Raw genomic sequence first — 15,222 nt, 5'->3', positions numbered from 1 at the left:
TTATGAAAGCCCCATACCTGTTTGTAGATATCAGTAGAAGGAGACGATCTGGATCTCTCATGTGTGTACTGGGGTTTCTCATGCTGCTCATGGCTTGCATCAAGGATGTTATCAGCTGAATGGTACTTTCCTGAACTCCTTGGCTCTAGAGGTGTCCTCTGCTCTTTCCAGGATGCCTGATATTCTGCAAATGTTCCCAACCTCTGAGGCTGTTCAGTTTTCACCACTTTGTCTGCAGACTTGTGAGCAAGGTAATGGACATGATCTTTTGCAGCTCGTGTACTTTCAATTCCAAAAGAGGTTGCCCGAGCCCGTCTATCATACCAAGACTCCTCACCCTCATGTCCATGAGCTTTTTTATCAGGCCTCTCAGGCAGACTGTAGGGAGTTTGTTTCTGTGCAGACTTACGATATGTGGGCTTACTCGTTTCTTCAAAGAATTTCCACTTATCTGCAAAAGAGCCCAGGGCTTCGTCAGATGTATTTGGACGGCGGTGAGGATAGCAGTCATCTTCTGACACCCCCACTTCATTCATCTTCTCTGGTTCAGAGTAAGACTTCAGTTTTTGTTCTGCTGTGAACCTCTTCCTAGCTCCAATGCGGGAGATATGATGAGTGACACCCCCTGATGAGTTTGGTTTAGCCTGCATAGCCTCAAGAAAACCTGACACATCTTCAGAAACCCAAGCCAACAAGGAAGAGTTGCAATTATTTGTCTTCCGTTCGGGTGACCTGGGGAGATAATCAGCAGGGCTAGGTTCCAAGTCCCGCCGTTTGAAGGAAGTAGCCCTCAGGACCCTGGCCTGGGCCTCCTTCAGGTGATCCGTGTAGGAGCCGGTAAAAGAACTCTCTGAAGGTGTGTTTAAGTTCTCCACTGAATCTGGTTTCCAGTTTTCAGTGTCCTCTTCTGTTTCGCTTGACCCTATTAAGGTAGCAGTGCTTTTGCTTTTCTGCAGCTTCGCTCGCCTCATTTGGATCTCATTTCTCAGGGTTGTTGCAAAGCGATCACTTCTGCGTGCCTGCTTAGCTGTATGCGTATCAAACGGGGGCTGTCTATCCATTCCAGTTTCCAGGCAGTTGTCAGACTGGTTTTTCCCTTCCTGAGCTAAAGAGTGCAAAATTGGGGTCTTCTGAGCAGAAATCTTACTACTGTCTTCTGGTCGCCACTTGATTTCTTTTTGGGCCGCTCTGTGTTCAGTGATAGGGACACAGCTCTTTGTACACTCCTGCTGATTGTAGCTATTGTCATTTTCCTCGAAACTGCCAAAGTTTTTCTTTTGACCAGGTTTTTCAGTAAAACTTGTTTTTTTAGGATCTTCCACTACAGTAGATTTAACATCCCCTCCACTGTCCACTACATAGTAACCACTCTTCTCGCGCCCTTCTAGCAAAGGCTCGACAGGTTGTTGCGGTAAATAGTACTTTGGTTTTTGGACCATCGTGACTACGGCAGGATTTTCATGTGGTCCAGGGGAAACATCAGCCCCTATTCCAGGTTTCCAACATTCATCCTTGAGCTGTAGTGGCCGTGAGCTTCCCTGGGTAGGCTGTTTTGCTGTGACACAATAATAACGACTCTGTCCAGTGTTGTCCACCTTCTGTTCAGCTGCATCATTGTTAGAAGAAGCACTGAACATTCTGGCTTGGTTTGGACTGTAGCAGTGAAAGTGGTTGGCAGGTAGCTCTTTATTGCCACTGTAAGAGGAAACATGTCGCTGCTCTTTAGGCGAAGTCGAAGCCCTTGCATGGTGAAAGAAAGTGCTTTCATCGCTGTATTGGCGCTGGTGGTGGTAACCGTAAGCAGGCTGTGCAAACCGAACATCAGTGCTGGACAAAGAGGACTGCAGTCTGTTAGAATTTCCTGAATTATTGTTGTACCTATCACCAGCAGAGACCAAATTGTAGTCCACACTAATATCAGATTTGTAATTGGAATTATTGACCCTCTTTCCATCTGTGCTCCTGTCACTTGCCCTAACAGGTCTTCTTGGTTGTTCTGCAGTTTCTGAGATCCAGTCCCTCCTATGTGGAGATTGGTTCAGAACTGTAAAGTGCTGGGTGCTGGCACCCTCTGAGTACACTGAACCATGGGCCTTCTCATGGCCTTTGGTAATAGCAAAACTGTCACTACGGAGAGGTGGAGGTGGTGGTGGAGGGGAGGATGATTTTTTATCAGGAACATGCCAGATAGGTCCAAAACTTGATCTTCCAGAACCAGAGAGCTTGGAATCAGGCTGTTCCTCCAATCTAGGGCTCTTTCTAGTCTCATATTGAATGGGAAGTGGCAAGTATCCATGTTTTTCCTCCAGTCCACTGTTATCATTCACTAACTGGCCAGTCTTGCTATTTCCATGCTTTGCAGTGTCCCAGTGGCCTACTTTGTACAGCATGTTCTCCGTTGAAGCAGCATCCATGTTGGACAGAGTGTGATCAGGGGTACTCGAACTAGTGGAGAAAGAGCCATAGGCGGAATCCCGCTTGCTTTGGTTCCCTACATGATCAATGCTATTGTTGGACTTTGCAGAGGAAAGCCTTCCATACTGGGATGTTTGGAGAGTGTGGTCCCAGCTGTCCATACTTCCCAGGGAACTGAATCGCTCAGATGTGCGATGCAGATTTGACTGATCCCATGAGTTTGACAGGTCATGAGAGGAGGAGCTATAACAGAAGAACATACAATATCATCAGCAGTAAGTCAATATAACTACAACAATGAAGTTGATTTTAAATGGGGGGTTGGTACTATCCACCCAGACAGCAATTATCAGAGAGACATGTCTCCTAGTGGTTTGAGCAGGTGGAGTCAAGGCTTCATCCTTCCTCCACTATTAACACAGTGCCTGAACTTCAGCAGCTGCATCTCAAGTTTATCTTCCTGCACAACAGGAATAATGAGATGTAAGAAAGTCTACTTCTCCTGGAATCACCCCTTTGTGTAAGATCATGTTGACATTCAAAGAAAAGTCTGACCTCCCTCCCTTCATCCCCATCTCCTGACACCAAACCCCAAAGTTTCCAATTTTCTTTCTATCTCCAATACCACCACCAACCCCATTCCCTCCCTATTAAACTCTTGCCCCTTTCTCCCTCTTTCTTACCTTTGCCTGTTTCCTTCACAAAACCTCCTTTAATCCCACCTGCTTCTCCAAACACCACCCAACCCTTCACTTCTAAACCACAATGTGCTGCTTGCAACCACTGCCACAAATCCCTCTATTACAGCTCTCACCCTGCATATGCTCTCTCTCTTTCAACACAAAAGGTTTCAGCTACCATCACTTTGCCAATAACTTACAAATTTATCACACATCTTCACTCCCTCTATCCCATCCTGCAACTCAGCAAAGTTCTCCAACATCTCTTCCCAGGAGCTCTGCTATCAACTTCAACTTAACATGGCCAACATTCAACACCTGGCCTTTCCTCCCTCAGAAATTCTTCCCACTCCATCACTAGTAACACAACCACCATCCTCCCAGTCATTCAGGCCGTCAGCACTGCCCTCTCTCTCTTGCTCATTCAGACTACCTCCAAATTTTGCTGCTTCTTCCTTTATAACATTGCTTTTTGCCCATAGCTAGAATTTTTGCCAAAGCTCATGTCTCTCATCCTGGCTACTGTTATCTCTGCTCCCCGACATCCACCTCTGGTCCATATAAAACAGCTATTACGGCCATCCCCCTTGCCCACTACTCTGACCACATCACTCCCTCTTTGACCCCTGTGTGACATTGTACCCTATGATGCTTTATGGGAATATGCTTATGAATGCATATATGATATAACTGGAATATGTTCTATGCTACATATGCCATGTAACATATCTCTGTAAAGGTTATGATCTACTGAATATATTCATCCTATTTGTATTCATGTATCATTTTTGTATTCAAAGCTATTAATATTGACTATGTACTTGTTTAATTTTAAGTAGCCTCAGTGAAGCAGTTCGTCAGCTTTCTCAGAAAAGACTACTCTCAGTGAGTGCCCAATCAAGAAACACTTAAGCTAACAATGAATTTGGAGATGTCAATCCACATCTGAGCTTTCCCAGGAATGTGGCCTGGCTGGTAAGGAACTCAGTCATGCATGGACATGTGACTTGCCCGTGTGACTTCAAAACTCCATCTTGGAGCTGAATTCTGGATAGGAGAGAGGAGGGGGTCTGCACCCACAAGAGAAAGTCTGTTTAAACCCCTGGGAGATCCCTCCATTTTGTTTTCAGCTGGTTCAAGAGATGGTCTTTCCACCCCCAAAGGATACCTGAAAGAAACTGGAACAAAGGACAGTAACCACAGGGGTGAGAGTGATAGCTGGACCCAGACTAGAAGGAGGCTAGTCTGTAAAAGAAGGTTACTAGAACATCTGAGGGTGAAATTTCATCTGTCATCACTTTCTTACTGTATTAGGTTTAGACTTGTGTGTTTTATTTTATTTTGCTTGGTAATTCACTTTGTTCTGTCTGTTATTACTTGGAACCACTTAAATCCTACTTTTTGTATTTAATAAAATCACGTTTTACTTATTAATTAACTCAGAGTATGCATTAATACCGGGGGGGGGAGGGGGAGCAGACAGCTGTGCATCTCTCTATCAGTGTTAAAGGGGGCGAACAATTTATGAGTTTACCTTGTATAAGCTTTATACAGGATAAAACATATTTATTTAGGGTTTGAACCCCATTGGGAGCTGGGCATCTGAGTGTTGGAGACAGGAACACTTCTTAAGCTGTTTTCAGTTAAGCCTGCAGCTTTTAGGGGACATGGTTCAGACCTGGGTCTGGGTTTGTAACAGGCAAGTGCGTCAGGCAGGGCACTGAAATCTAAGCTGGCAGAGAAAACAGATTCAGAGGTAGTTAAAGTACATCAGGTGGCAGTCCCAAAGGGAGGTTTCTGTGATCCAACCCGTCACACCCTGATATTAGCTCTCCCTGCTTCCCCGCACTAAATTCAAGCTTTTTTCCTTGCATTCAAGGCCCTTCACAACTTTGCCCATCCCTACCTTTCCACTCGCCATTTATCACACTGCTTCCCACGCCTCTACCACTCAGTCAATGAGGCTGGCATCATCGACACATTTGGGCCAATCTTTGTGCCTTCTTCCACATGGGTTGCCCCCTCTGAATTAATCAGCAAGGCCTGTCCTCTTTTAAACTGCTTCCCAAGACAACCTTCTGCCACAATGTCGAGAAGAAATAAGCCAATCTAGGATGGCTGTTTTGAGGATCACTTAAGGATAACTGACAGTTAAGCCATGCTAACTTTTTAATAGCAAATTTTACATTATATAAACAAACTGTATATATTTGATTGTATCCATATCTCCCACACTTGGTTACTTTTCTTGATATTGTAGGGAACTACATATATGTTTGTACCAGACCCAGTATAGTGGAGCTCCAATCCTGGTTGGATGCTATTGTAATACAAATATTAAATAATAGCAACTGTGGTAGAAAATTGGTCCAAAATCAACAAGATGAAATTCAATAAAGACAAGCACAAAGTATTACTCTTAGGAAGAAAAAATCAAATGTACAGCTACAAAACAGAGAATAACCGGCTAGGCAGTTATACTGTTGAAAAGGAACTAGAGGTTACAACGGATAATATATTGAATATGAATCAACAATGTGATTCAGGTATGAAAAAGGCTAATATCACTCTGGGGTGTATTAACAAAAATGTCATATGTATGAGACAGGAGGTAAGTGTCCTGCTCAACTCAGCACTGTTGAGGTGTCAGCTGATGTACTGTGTCCAATTCCGGGTGCCACACTTTAGGAAAGATGTGAACAAATTGGAGAGAGTCCAGAGGAGAGCAACAGAAATGACAAAAGTCTTAGAAAACCTGTCCTATGAGGAAAGGATAAAAAAGCTGGGGATGTTTAGTTTTGAGGAAAGAAGACTGAGGGGGGACCTGATAACAGTCTTCATATATGTTAAGGGCTGTTATAAAGAGGACAGTGATCAATTGTTCTCCCTGTCCACTGAGGGTAGGATAAGAAGTAATGGGTAAGGGAGATTTAGCTTAGGTATTGGGAAAACCTTTCTACTTATAAGGATAATTAAACTCTGTAATGGGCTTCTAAGCGAGGTTGTAGAATCCCCATCATTGGAGGTTTTTAAGAACAGGTTGGACAAACATCTGTCAAGGATGATCTTGGGTTGGACTTGATGACCTTTCAAGGTCCCTTTGAGCCCTACATTTCTATGTATTATGTATTATGAAGCTTATCAAGCACTTTGCGATTCTTGGATGAAAGGCACTACAGCAGTTCAGAGGGGAGAGCAATTATACCTACATGCCTATATAGCAGATTGAAATTAACCAGACTCCGGCCAGATTCTGCAGTGCTCTCCAGAATCCCATGAGCAGCAGAGAAACTGTCAAAAATCATGCCAATTTGTAGAAATGCTTAGGAAAGCTAAGAGCAGAAGCAGAGGCAGGCACTTAACTTATATACAGAGTAGGATGACCTAAGAAATGGAGAATAGGATAAAGTAGCAGAGACCATTGTCTTCCCTGCCTCTCCTCACAAGGCAGGAGAGCAGAGGAGGTATTCAGTAGTGAGATCCACCCTACTTTTCAACAACAATGAAGCTGTGGATGAGGAACAGAAGACCCCACCCCACCCCTTGAGGAAGCTGAGCAGCATGAGGGAAGGGGAGAAGAAGGTATCAGAGGGGTAGCCGTGTTAGTCTGGATCTGTAAAAGCAGCAAAGAGTCTTGTGGCACCTTATAGACTAACAGATGTTTTGGAGCATGAGCTTTCGTGGGTGAATACCCACTTCGTCGGATGCATGTCAGGGGATGCAGGGGAGAAGAAGGCAGCTCCTTTTTCCTTCCAGTAGCTAGAGAGGCAGAGCATGAAACTTATCAGACACTGCTAGTAAAGGACTGGAACAAAAGAGACTGATTTCTCACACAGGCACAGCACAATGCTAGAAATTCCAGCATTGTTCCACTTCTATATAACTACTATATAAAGTGCCTGTAGCAAGGTCGAGACTCACCCGTGTGGCACCTCCTGCTGGTCGTCTTGAGAATTAGCTCAACTCCAGCTCCGGAGCACCTCCTTCTGGCCGGTGACTCACCTGACTTAGGCCCCGTGTCCCTCCCGCACCCCGGTGCCCCTTTCCTCAGGGTTCTGCCCCCAGCAGTATCCCCTTACTCTGGATTTCCCCTCCTAGGGGAACCCCCAACCCTCTAAATCTACCTTGTCTCAGTGGCTACTGCCACTCGTCATCTAGCCCCCACGCACTGGGGCAGACCGCAGTCTGTAACGGCCACTCATCATTGGCAAGGGGGTAGGACCAGCTGCCTCTGCCTATTCCCAGGCTGCACCTCTGTAGCCTCCGTACCTTTGTAGGCCTTCACCAAGGCCTGTAGCCTGGGGGTTTACCAGGCTGGAGCTCCCCAGCTCCTCTTGCCCTTCCCCAGCACTGCTCTGCCTCGGGTACCTTGCTCTCAGGCAGCCCAGGGCTAGAGTGAGACTCCTTCAGCTCCTGGCCCTCAGCCCTCTTATCAGGCCAGCTGGGCCCTGATTGAGCTGGCCACATCACACACCACTCCCTCAGCTGCTCTCACTCCTTTTAGCCCAGCCACAGCCCTCCCCAGGGCTGTTTTTAACCCCTGTTCTGCGGGAATGGGGCAGCCACCCCACTACAGTGTCCATCAAACTTTTTGTAACACACACAGTGAAAGCTAATAATGAAATTATATATCAGCTTAATGGTCACTCTTGTATTGTTTAGATACGACAGAATTCCTCTCTCTGTCAAGAAGTTTAAATGGAAACGAACACCCCTCTCTAGTGCTGCGGTCTACACAGCCGTTGCTACAACGGCAAAAGAAAAATTGTCTTTGAACTTTTTTCAGTTCACTCAATACAGTCAGAGGCATAAAATTAAGACATGGTGTTTAATTATACAACCAGGATGACCAAGGAAGCAAACAGCTTATGTAAAACACACAAAGATATAAACTATATCACTTCCCCCCCCCCCAAAAAATAGTTTTAACAATAGGGCACACTAACTTATTGCTTCATATGGTGACTTTCATATTCTAAGTGTTCAAAATATTTAACTAATTAATTAGAGAGATCTTGATAGTAGTACATTAGGCAAATACAATGTTTCATACAGAAAGTGCCTTGAACATTAGAACCTTTTTCACTGGTAAGGAATGTATGGCAGGACATTGGGGCTGCTGCTGGTTTTTATTTGTTCAGTGAGAACAGCATGCTTGGCATTGATCAAAATGAAGAAGAGACACTATCCCTCTTAATCCTAATTTACAATTCATGGGTCTAATTGGAATCCACTGCCTTCAGTTGTGAACTGTAGGTACTCAGCACCCCTTCAGATCAGGCTGTAAATAATTATTCTCTACTCTGACAAAAAGAACGTTTTATCGAGGTAGCCATCAGAGATGAGCTGAAAGCATATCAATGTAACACCTCTGTCAAAATACGTAGTAAGACTTCTGGTCTGAAGTGCTATACAGCTAACATCACAACTCAGAAGTAAAGCTGTAAGAATTTCTGGATTTTTGTCTGGCTTCATGTGGTCTGCTACTCTGTTCAGCAATGTAAGTGGAATACCACCCATGTACTATTTAAAAACACAGTACAGTGCCAGGTAAGCTGAGAGGAAGCATTATCAAGAGGTAGAGAAATAGAACGTATAAAAGCCCCTCTAGCAATAAAATGTTACAATGCGAAGATGTGGGGGGAGGATCAAAATGTGCAGGATTTTTTTAAAATAAAAATTAGTATTTGTATTACTCTTTAAGGGCTGAATGCAAACTATTTTTTTAAAAATAGCAGGGAACTTTTTAAAAGATCTAATTAGTTACAGCTTCATAAAACGAAATCCTAAAGTAAGGGTGTGGGCGGATTGTACCACAAAGTATTATGAAACGAAAGCTGTGATGGAGAATCTACAGCAATAAAGCACAGAATCTCAAGACAGTTTTGTAACTTAGGAATGTGTCCCAGAGTGATTTTCCCTAATTCCTAGCATAACCATGCTCCAAATGGGAGTTAAATTGAGAGGAAAATAACATTTTCATGAGGTTTGTTGCTAAAAGAGTGTTTATAATTTATAAGGAGGAAACTAATAAGGGCCTGTAATCGGATCCTATCACGCTCTACTAAAAAATTAAAGAAGTTTCACAACCAAAACAAGGATGCCAGGATTTCTATTACAGGGTTGAATGAGACCTAACAAATGTAAGTATTTTAACTATAGAAAGAGACAGTAATTGACCTCTCTCTTGCTATAAACAAACACTAAACATGTACTGTAGTGGAGATGAGATTATGGGAAGTAATTTCACTACTGAAACAGTCAATAATATCTTAATGTCTAAAACAAAAATGCTCTGTCTCCCCTAAGAGAGAGTTTATATTGCTTTTCAAAGAATGCTGCTTTCTAACAATACCTCTGGTATTTTTCCATTGTACTGAAGATATTAATGCATTTAGTGTACCCTTCCACATGCCCTTACAAAGATTTATGACACTAAAAAGTGGATGTTGAAAAGAAATGCTCAGCAAGAAAAAAAATACCTTTCAGCTGTCTTTTATTTACATATGTACATAATGAAATATATTTCTGAACTAAATTTATATTAGCAGCTCGTCACCCACTTGTTGCTATATTGGGAATTAAAAACAGATTACAATATAAATGAAATCAAAAGATTCCACATTAACGGTTTAAAATCATGAACAATATGAGGCACATTATTGTTCTCTTACCGTGGGAGCTTGATACGTGCAGCTTAAACAGAAACTCACCTTGCATGATACCGGGAGTGCCAGGAAGTGCAGACATTGGTTGAGGAGAGCTGTGACGTGGCTGCCTCAGGCTGATTCTCTGTGAATTTGGTTGCATGCCAGGAGTGGGGCCTGCAGGCTAGATCATTTCTTCTGAAAAGAAAGAGTTGGAGCACATACTTTTAATACAGATCTCCTAATAAGGTGACATGCAGTGAAAAACATTGGGCCCCAAATCTAATTAACTTGAGAGACAAAACAGATACAAAATAAGTTTAAATTACAATGTGCTATGTAACACTCTACAAGTCAGTTTTGAAAAGATGCCAACTTGCCTTCAAAACACGTGACACACAGACAATGAAACATTAATTCTATGCAAGGTTTGTGGTTGTATTTTTATTACAGGTAAATAAGAACCTAGAATTTATTTGGAACTTTCACTATTCAAAGGACCAGTGAGCTTTATGTCTCATTTTATAACATGGCAACTCCTGATTTTGTAAAGTTTGTTGTGTAGGTGTGTATTTGGGAAGGGCTGGGGAGGAGAGAGATTAAGGGCTGGAGGAAGGACAAAGCCATAAATATTTTTATTCTATCCCAGTTTGTAAGGGTGACAGAGGCCTGACTTCTAACACAAACCCAGTTCTGCTCTAGCATTCAAATGGCTCAGAGCATCCAAAATAAATTAAAGGTTAAAACTGTGTATCTAAAGTTAGCACCTAAGTAAAATCACCTACCTTACAAACGTGGTAAAAACCAGCAGTTCCCATAGAAATCAATGGGAACTGTGGGTGTTCTGCCTCTCTGAAAGTCAGATAATTCATGCAGGGGCCTAAATATTGGTTCAGAGGCATAACTTTAGTCCAAAACTTTTCACTTAAGTAATTCCAGAGACCCCCTATTTACCAATCCAAATAGTAAGACTCTAGATTTTGGTCTTCTAGAATCATCCTATGAAACCATTCTCAACCTCACTGCTTTCATCCCACTATAGCTTGACAATTATTTAATAATAATAATAATGATAGTAGTAGTAAAGTGCTTGAATGGAAGTGCAAATTATTATTAATTAAGTCTTAAGTAGATAAATATTATTGGATAAAATTTTCAAAAGTACTTTAGGTGACTCAGGAGCCAATATACCTTTTTTTCAAAAATGGCTTAGGCACTTTGAAGCCTAAGCCTCACTGAAAGTCAATGGGACTTTGGACAATGTTCCCTAGCAAGCATAAGTAACCTATCCAAGATCACAGAGCTGCATCCAGAACCCAGAACTCCTGAGTCCGATCCTTTAACAGACAGACACCTTTTCCTTCCCTTGTTCACCCTCTTTTAACTGGATTATAAAATAGTCACTAGATTTTAAAACAAACTAAGCTAAATATTTAACTCGACCTCTCTCCCGCAGCACAGAAAAACCCCTTTTTTGAGACTATTTGTAGGAACAGGCAACGTGGAAGGTTGTGCCAGGTTCCTGTTAACTGCCTTTGCATATTCTCCACATACAGTACATAAAGTATTTCCACAAGGCAGCTGTAGTTTTACTGAGAGGTCCTGGGGCCACAGAGTACAACAGGGGCTCCTCTAAGATTACCAGAAATCCTAGGCATTTCAGTAGGCTTTTGTTTATGTTTTTGGTGCATTTTACTTGCTGCAATGAACAGAAGCAAGTTCATTCTAGTCTATTCTCTTTCCATGACGCCAAGTAGTTTCACTGCACTCTATCTCAGAAGCAACATGAAGGAAGTTAAGTGGAGCTATCACACTGTCATTGCACACAAGCTCCAGGAGTGGGACTCAAGTTCTTCATCCCAGGAACAGAAGCTCAGTCTTGTGCAGCGCACCCCAGGACATATCAGGCATTCTCCTAGAGCAGCAGTTCTCAAACTTTAGCAACCCGAGGACCCCCATTTTGATTTACAATTTTTCATGGACCCCCAAATCCCCCACTCAGCCTCAGGCCCCAGACCCACTCCACCCCTTCCCCCAAGGCCCCACCCCCCACCCAACCTCTTCCTGCCCCTGCTCCACCTGTCCCTCCTCTTTCCAACCCCCCGAGAGTGCCCCATCCCTGCTCCTCCCTCTTTCTCCCAGAGCCTCCTGCATGCCACTGAACAGCTGTTCCCCAGCAAGCAGGACGCACTGAGAGGGAGGGGAAGAGGTTGATCAGCAGGGCCGGTGGCCCCGAACATGATTCCACCCCCTCCCCGAGAGTATCCTGTCCCCACTCCCCACCCTCCCTCCCAGCGCCTCCTGCACACTGGGAAACAGCTGTTCCCCAGTGTGCAGGAGATGCTGGGAGGGAGGGGGAGGAGTTGAGGGAGGAAAGGAGGAGGAGTTTTTTTATTTCCTCAATTTATTTCAGTGCTGATGATATTGGAGAAGTAAACTACAGCTGTCTTTTAGGTAAATTCATGACACCATACCTTTAGTACTTCAGTTCTGCCATCAATGCAACAAAGAAGTTAAAGTCTCCATATTACAAGAAAATTACCTTTTTAACACATATGACAAGTGAAACACAAGACTAGAAGACTACCACATCACAGGTAACATTTGGTGTATGAGGAAATGGAAGTAGGAGGAGAGGATTTTCACACTGGTTTCCACTAGGTTTGGCAAAAGGAATGAGAGATTCTGCCAAGGAGAAGGAATGGGAATGATGCACTTTGTAAAACCAGTACTGTACCTCATGGAACTTCTCAAGATCTTCGTAAGATAGCTCCTGGCCACATGAACATCATTTTCAGATGGCATTTTCTGTGCTACAATATCCACCATCACTTTCATCTTCCTGAGCAGCCAAGCAAGGAAAGGAACAGACTGGACTGAGTTGGGATATGAGGCAAACTGAGTGGAGGAGAACTTTAGGCTTTTGTTTCACATCTTTTATTGGTGTGCATACATGTGTTTTGCAAAAGATTTTTTTAGCCATGGACTTGGAATTAAGTGAATCACCATATGAATAAAACAGACTAAGTGCATTATAATGGGTTATTTTTGGAGATAGAATCAGCACAGGCTTATTGTATGCTTTCACAAAAAGCATAACTAGGAATCAATATACTACAAGTAGCCAAATACCAACACTTCTTCATTGTTACATCTTTCACTGTTCAGTTGTCTTATATTTACCACTTCCTAAATTCCAAAAAGGTCTCTATAAATAAGACAAAACGTAATATGAAATTAATTGTAAAACTCTCAGTGCAAATAGGTAAAAGAACTAGAAAGAAAAAGGAAGATATTAAAAATCACATTAAAAAGATGGAAAATTTTGCAGGCAACTAAAGCTGTTGGAAACACACCAGCTAGTACAATATGGCTATATTAACTCTGAGTGACAGAATGAGAGCACCGAAATCTACAATGCAGGAAACCTCTCTGGAGTTAATGGAAGCATTAATAAAAGCATTTCCTTGAGTCTCTTCCTAACAGCACTTTAAAAAGAAAGCTGTTGCTGTCTATAAGGACTGCTGGAAGAGAAAAATGTTCCATTGGGGATGGAGGGGGCATTTCCCTGTGTGCTATGAACATTTTTACTTTATTAGAAAGAAGTCTCAAATTACATATGTGTAAAACAGAATTGCACTTAAATAAACTCTTCCACTCAACTTTCAGAGCAGAATCTGCCTTTTCAACACCACAGTAGTTGTAATATGAACATACATATTAGCATGGCAGACATCTTGAATCTCATACGCTCTGAGCTTAGAAATTCAGAACTAATGTTCAAATAGTTCCCAAGAAAACACTGCTGCTGAAAATCTGATACCAGTAGAAACAGATATTCCCTAGACCAAGAACCAAAATTATTAGCTAAACTGGACCAGCAGGTTTACTTGTAAACATCACCAATAAAAATCTGCACAATATCTGGCTACTGAATCCAAACTGTAATTTCAGATTAGTCTGAATTCAGACTAAAGATCATTTCAATTTGTTCTTGTCTAGATGTACATGTTGTATTAGTGCAGAGGTAGGCAACCTATGGCACGTGTGCCGAAGGCGGCACGCAAACTGATTTTCAGTGGCACTCACACTGCCTGGGTCCTTGGCCACTGGTCGGGGGGCTCTGCATTTTAATTTAATTTTAAATGAAGCTTCTTAAACATTTTAATAACCTTATTTACTTTATATACAACAGTAGTTTAGTTATATATTATGGCTTATAGAAAGAGACCTTCTAAAAACGTTAAAATTTATTACCGGCATGCGAAACCTTAAATTAGAGTGAATAAATGAAGACTCGGCACACCACTTCTGAAAGGTTGCTGACCCCTGTATTAGTGTGTCCATTAAAATTAAGGAGGTTGAGTCAGCTCTGACCAGAGCTAATAAGAGTAAATGCAAAGAAATCAATGGAATTACACTGGTGTAAAGTACTATTATCAATCAGATCCAAATTAGTGCCATACAGTTTGGCTATATTCTTTATTAAGTCAGGTGACATTCAATTAAAAGGGGAATAGGGAAAACAAAAACAAAAATTTTTTTGAAAGAAGTTATTCCAAACTAAGTTCTGCCCCTTTGCTCACTTCCACAGAATACCAAGTTGTAAATTCAGCAAGACATCTTTTCACATTTTGAGTCCCAAACAAAGAAAAAATTTAGAACTAGCTGGCACAACTTCAGGGCAACCACATCTCTGTTCCCCCTCTGTGGTCCACCAAAGGCACCCACTTTAGTGTTCCGGCTTCCAGCCATCATCACTCTTGGGCAGAGACAAATGCCTGTCTGCCTCCTGACTGGGGATTTTAAGGGTGCACAACTCTCTGCCTTACACTGTGGCATGCCCAGCAAACCAGACTGCCTAGAAAGGCCAGAATCTGTGCTTTGCTTTCTCTCTGAGGGCTATGACCACTGTATTGTCCACAATTATAAACAGGCTTGGCAGAATTTGATTGTTTTTGTCAACTGATAATATCAATACTTCTTTTTAAGCGTTTTTTTCAATTTTTAATTATTTAAATTTTCACAGTTGTGCAAAATTATGGGTGTGGGGGGTCAGACAAGAGGGTGGATGAGACAATAATTATTAATGACAATAGACATTGAGAGTCAAAAAATTAAAAGCTTTATAACCATTAAAACACAGCTTGTCAATCTCACATGTTAAAAATATATGAAGTAAATATCCTTAAATCAAACTCTACTATGTTCTCAAGCAACATTTTTCTTACTTTGCCTATCTGTACATTTCTATTATTACTGATAAAAATATTTTTTCTTTAGTTTGTGCTTGTATGGTTACATCAACATACACCAATAAAAATCTAATCCTTCCAAACCTAGTTATAAATGACCATACAACTCCTTTTAAGCAAGCACATTTATTCTCAGGGTAAAGGTATTACAGAGAAAACGTATTAAAACAATAAAAGAACGTACATGCATACTATTATTACCAGAGGTCACCCCAACTCCAACCT

General features: G+C 42.1%; 1 protein-coding gene across 8 annotated transcripts in view; it reads right to left on the bottom strand.

Moving 5' to 3' along the window:
* SHROOM2 (shroom family member 2) overlaps nt 1–15,222 on the bottom strand; it is a 189,535-nt gene that overhangs the window by 55,408 nt on the left and 118,905 nt on the right. For 6 of the 8 annotated variants that reach the window (XR_005592685.1, XR_005592686.1, XM_039520010.1 and 3 more), the window contains exons 3-4: nt 9,809–9,940; nt 18–2,658 (exon numbers count right to left, since the gene is read on the bottom strand). Coding sequence is in view for 6 of the 8 variants with exons in the window: in XM_039520010.1 (XP_039375944.1) it covers nt 18–2,658; nt 9,809–9,940 (2,773 nt within the window). In the remaining 2 variants the exon portion in view is untranslated. Of the gene's footprint in view, nt 1–17; nt 2,659–9,808; nt 9,941–12,479; nt 12,531–15,222 lie in introns of those variants that run through there. The other 2 variants (XM_039520016.1, XM_039520011.1) reach the window with 2 other exon arrangements.

The sequence above is a fragment of the Mauremys reevesii genome, linkage group 1 (assembly GCF_016161935.1).
Source record: "Mauremys reevesii isolate NIE-2019 linkage group 1, ASM1616193v1, whole genome shotgun sequence".
Classification (NCBI taxonomy): Eukaryota; Metazoa; Chordata; order Testudines; family Geoemydidae; genus Mauremys; species Mauremys reevesii.
This window is presented reverse-complemented; position numbering and strand designations above follow the sequence as displayed.